The sequence below is a fragment of the Penaeus vannamei genome, chromosome 6, assembly GCF_042767895.1.
Source record: "Penaeus vannamei isolate JL-2024 chromosome 6, ASM4276789v1, whole genome shotgun sequence".
NCBI lineage: Eukaryota > Metazoa > Arthropoda > Malacostraca > Decapoda > Penaeidae > Penaeus > Penaeus vannamei.
This window is the reverse complement of record NC_091554.1, coordinates 31716098-31720536: the sequence shown is the minus strand read 5'-3', so window position 1 is coordinate 31720536 and position 4439 is coordinate 31716098. Positions and strand designations below refer to the sequence as shown.

The window sequence follows — 4439 nt, the reverse complement described above, 5'->3', positions numbered from 1 at the left end:
GAAGAGAGACGAGAAGAAGAAAACAATCGACATGCTGAAATTCAGAGTGACGAACAGCGTGAAGGCGAGGAGAGCCGCTGAGGCCCAGAGGAAGGCGCTGGAAGAGAAGGTGAAGAGGAAGATGAATTAGTCTTTGGGGGGAAGAGGAGGAGGAGGAGCTAGGGGCAGGGGAAGGAGGAGGGGCTAGGGGGAGGAGGAGGAGCTAGGGGCAGGGGAAGGAGGATGAGGAGGAGCTAGGGGGGAGGGGAAGGAGGAGGGGCTGAAGGGAGGGAGAGGGGCTAGGGGGAGGAGGAGGAGGAGGGGCTAGGCGGAAGGGCTATAGGGAGGGCGTATGGGGAAGAGGAGGAAGGGGAGGGGCTAAAGGGGAAGGGAGGAGGAGGGGCTAGGGGGAAGGGAGGAGGAGGGGCTAGAGGGAAGGGAGGAGGAGGGGATAGGGGGAGACGTAAAGGGAGAGGGAAGGGCTAGGGCAAGGGGAGGAGGGGCTACGGGGAGAGGAAAGCAAAGGGGGGGGGGGGGGAGGAGGAGCAAGAAGAGGAGAAGGAGGAGGAGGAAGGGGAGGGGGAAGGAAGGGGGGAGAAGGAGGAGGAAATGGAGGTGGAGGTTAGATCCGTGTTGCTTATGCAGCAGGAAAACATTCGGATGATCATGTCACAACATGATTTTTTGAAATATATTTGGACTATTGTGTGTTTGAAGTTGGTTTAATTTCTCGAACAAATGAATGTGGCTTTTTTGTGAGAATATTGATCACAATTTGGACAAATATTCTACAAATAAGGTATTTCAGAAATAGTATCGTCAGCTTTGAATTATTTCTTACCTTCGTTTCCTCTATTTTCTGCTTTCAGCTGCAGCTGGAATGGGCCTGGAAGCCAATGGCCGCCATGATGAACGAGAACCAGACGGATTTAGTTTACTGGATCCCTCCCCTGTACAGCTCCAACATCGTCACGACCACGAGCGTCCACACCCGCCGCCCTTCCATCACCGCACGCCCGCACGCCCTCGCGTCCTCGACTCAGAGGAAAAAGAAGCTGTCTCGCCGGCGCGCGAAGCTCCTGTCGTCGGACGACAGCTACGAGGACGTGAAGGACACAGACACGCTGGTGGACGTGAACGAGCTCAAGGACGACGACACTGAGAGCGGCATTCACGACGACACGTTCGACACCTCGACGGACGACACATCGACGCTGAATATCCAGAGCATCGAGGAGGAGGACAAGCTGATGGAGGACAACGACGACTCGACCCTCGAGACGAGCAGCATGGTCACCACGATCGCCGAGGAGTCGTCCAAGGCCTCGCGGGAGCAGTCGGAGGCCAAGCGCCAGAGCAAGACGCCGAGCAAAGGCAGCTCGAGGCCCACCATCCTGAGGCTGCTGGACAAGATGTCGCACCTGCACGGCATCCCCGGCAACCCGCTGGCCAGCAAGGCGAAGAAGCCGGCCAAGACGCCCAAGGAGCCGCGGGCCTTCGAGAACAAGAAGGCCCGGCGGCCGTCGGTCAAGGTGTACCACAACCCGCCCAAAGCCCGCCTCTCGAACCGCAGGTCGAAGGCGACCCAGATGGACGGCGGCGAGGAGCCCTGCATCATCGTGTCGCTGGACCCCAACGCGGCGCCGACGAAGGTCCCTGCGGCGGCGGCGGAGATCCTGGTGGAGTCCCAACCCAGCGTGAAGGAGCAGGCAGATCCCGCAGCTGTTCGGCACGCCCAGCTGCAGATGATCCTGCGGCTCCTGGCGCAGCTCTATGAGGAGAAGGTGAGCCGACAAGACACGGAGATCCAGAACCTGAAGACAAAACTCCAGACGCAGGACAAGCTGATGCGGCAGATGGCTCACCTCGTCCTTGGCTTGAAGGAGGAGGTCACGAAGCTGAAGGGCCACTGCGGCGTGGACGCGCGGCCGCACAAAGACAAGCAATACAACGTTCTGAGTATTAAAGTTGGAGATACTGAAACCATTAGTTGTTAGGCTGTATTTCCAATTCGTTTGCGTCTATAAATATATAATGTTAAAAACGTTTATTTCAAAAATATATTTTGATTCTAAGATACATTATATTTAAGCGATATGATAACAATTTATATTCAGACACCAATAAAAAAAATCCTCAAATAATCAATCCTGATCAAAAGGAAGAATTTTTTTCTTTTTGTAAAGTGTGATACTGTTTATATATCAAATCTCTTGATTTCTTTTTTCGGCTTAATCCTCTCCGATTCAATATTCACCAAATCGTGTTGTTTTTGTAATATTCCAGGTACATATTACAATTGCTCACGCTGAAAACTGTAGTATGTTACTTTAAGATAACATACCATTATATTTGCGTGTAAAAAAAAGACATTTTGGTTGTATTTCCCATGCTATATATCGACTCTAAGAATTAGTCTTTAAGTAATCAATGTTCAGACTTATAAACGGGTTTTATGAGTCCCATTTGCCGACAAAATCCTGTGTATCATTAATTAGAAAAATACATTAAAAATAAATAACCCTCAGTGGCCAGTTTGAGATTAAGCAGGTGTGTAAATATTAAACAATAATTTTCGGTTATTATCACCGTGAGCAGTGTTGCCACCGGATGTTCTCTGTAAAAGGGAACACGAAAGCCTCTTAACTTTACCAGCAATCTAGTCATTTGTATGTAGGCGTTAAAACAGCATATTCATGTGTTTGTTTTTTGTTCTGGAGACATTGTAATATACTATTGATGAATGTTGTATATTACTTATGTTTATAAGCGTATGTATATGTATATATGTTTGTAAGTTAAGGATTGCATGTGCATAATGTTGCCAGACTCAGATTATTTATCTTATAAATGATGTTGAAGACAATCTCAGAAGAATTTATCTTTAAAATGTGTTAAAAAGATTTGACTACTCAAATAAAATCTTATTGTGTATCTCTATCTACCATATTATTTCAATTCCACCAGTTAAAAATCCATTACAAACTGCAAAAAAAAAGAAAAAAAAAACTATAGGAATTTAATAATATATTACTGTCATGTTTAAGGAATACGCATTAGAAAAAAATGAAGAACATTATTAATCGTATACGTGGTACAAAGAATCTTAGCCTAACAATGCAGCTGTGTGCCATGGTGTACACACAATAAAGATCACCAATGTACGATGGAAAGAGATGGAATGAAGAGCTTAAAAATGTCAAGTAAATGAATGATATTTTTTAGCATAAAAGGACAATACTAAGATATGAAAAGCTACGCCCACAGAGAGAAAGAGAGTGACTGAGTGAGTGAGTGAGTGAGAGAGAGAGAGAGAGAGAGAGAGAGAGAGAGAGAGAGAGAGAGAGAGAGAGAGAGAGAGAGAGAGAGAGAGAGAGAAAGAGAGGGAGAGACAGACAGAGAGAGAGAGAGAGAGAGACAGAGAGAGAGAGAGAGAGACAGAGGCAGAGAGAGAGAGAGAGAGAGAGAGAGAGAGAGAGTGAATGAGCGAAAGAGAGAGAGAGTGAATGAGCGAAAGAGAGAGAGAAGAGTGAGAAAGAAGAAAGAGAGAAAATGAGAAGAAAGAGAGAGAATATGAAGGAAGAATAAGAAAGAGAGAGAAAAGGAGAAAGAGAAGGAGAAGAAAGAGAGAGAATATGAGGGAAGAATAAGAAAAAGAGGAAGAAAGAAAAAAAAACGAGAGAGAGAAAGAAGAACTAAAGAGGTGAGGGGAAAGAATAGGAGAGGAGGAGCCGGGTGAGAATAGAGGCAAGAAAATGTCTCAAACTTTTCTCATAAAGGCAATTAGGGGTCGCGCTGGGAAAATGTCTTTCGGATAAAGATGACACAGACGTCGAAAGGGTAGCCAATGGCCCTTAAAGAAAAAAGAAAGAAAGAAAGAAAAAATGACCGTAATATTAATGACACATTCAAAAACACTGCCTCGGAAGCTTTAAATACCCATGACGTCACCTTTTGAATTCGCAAGGTCAATGGATTCACGCAGTCACCAGATGGCAGCCTCGATTCTCAAGATTTTCTCTCTAGATGACTAAAAGAAATAAGAAAAAAGAGAAAGGAAATAAATCAAGGAATGAAATGGTGATGATGTTGGTGATTGGCGATTGGGTAAAGCGTTGGATTTTCATTAGAAGATTCCGATTCAGAGAAAATTGCAAGGTGGCAACAGCTATACCGTGGTGGCATACCGAGCACACCTTCCCGACCGCCAGAGAGAGAAAAAACAACAACAACACAGACTTTGAACCTTAGAATAGGAGAATAAGGCGATAATGGGACACCACGATCGCCCTGTATCAAAACGTTTCATTATCTCCTACGATTACATTAGATCAGAAATCCTCAGAATAAATCTCTTTCCATTAATATTCTCCAGAGTGCGACGATGGGCGGGCTCTTTCCTTATAAGAATGGACATAATCCTCATAAAACCCACTTGAAGACCGAAGCAGGTGACCTAT

The 4439-nt window shown here is 45.8% G+C and overlaps 1 protein-coding gene across 1 annotated transcript in view; it reads left to right on the top strand.

Annotated features, from left to right (window-relative positions):
• LOC113813201 (uncharacterized) overlaps nucleotides 1-2923 on the top strand; it is a 43472-nt gene extending 40549 nt beyond the window's left edge. Inside the window, exons 2-3 of the mRNA XM_070122858.1 lie at nucleotides 1-109; nucleotides 849-2923. The exon at nucleotides 1-109 is cut by the window's left edge and continues 117 nt beyond it. Of these exons, the coding sequence (XP_069978959.1) occupies nucleotides 32-109; nucleotides 849-1976 (1206 nt within the window). The 5' untranslated portion in view covers nucleotides 1-31 and the 3' untranslated portion in view covers nucleotides 1977-2923. The remainder of the gene's footprint in view (nucleotides 110-848) is intronic.
• The last annotated feature ends 1516 nt before the right edge of the window (nucleotides 2924-4439 follow it).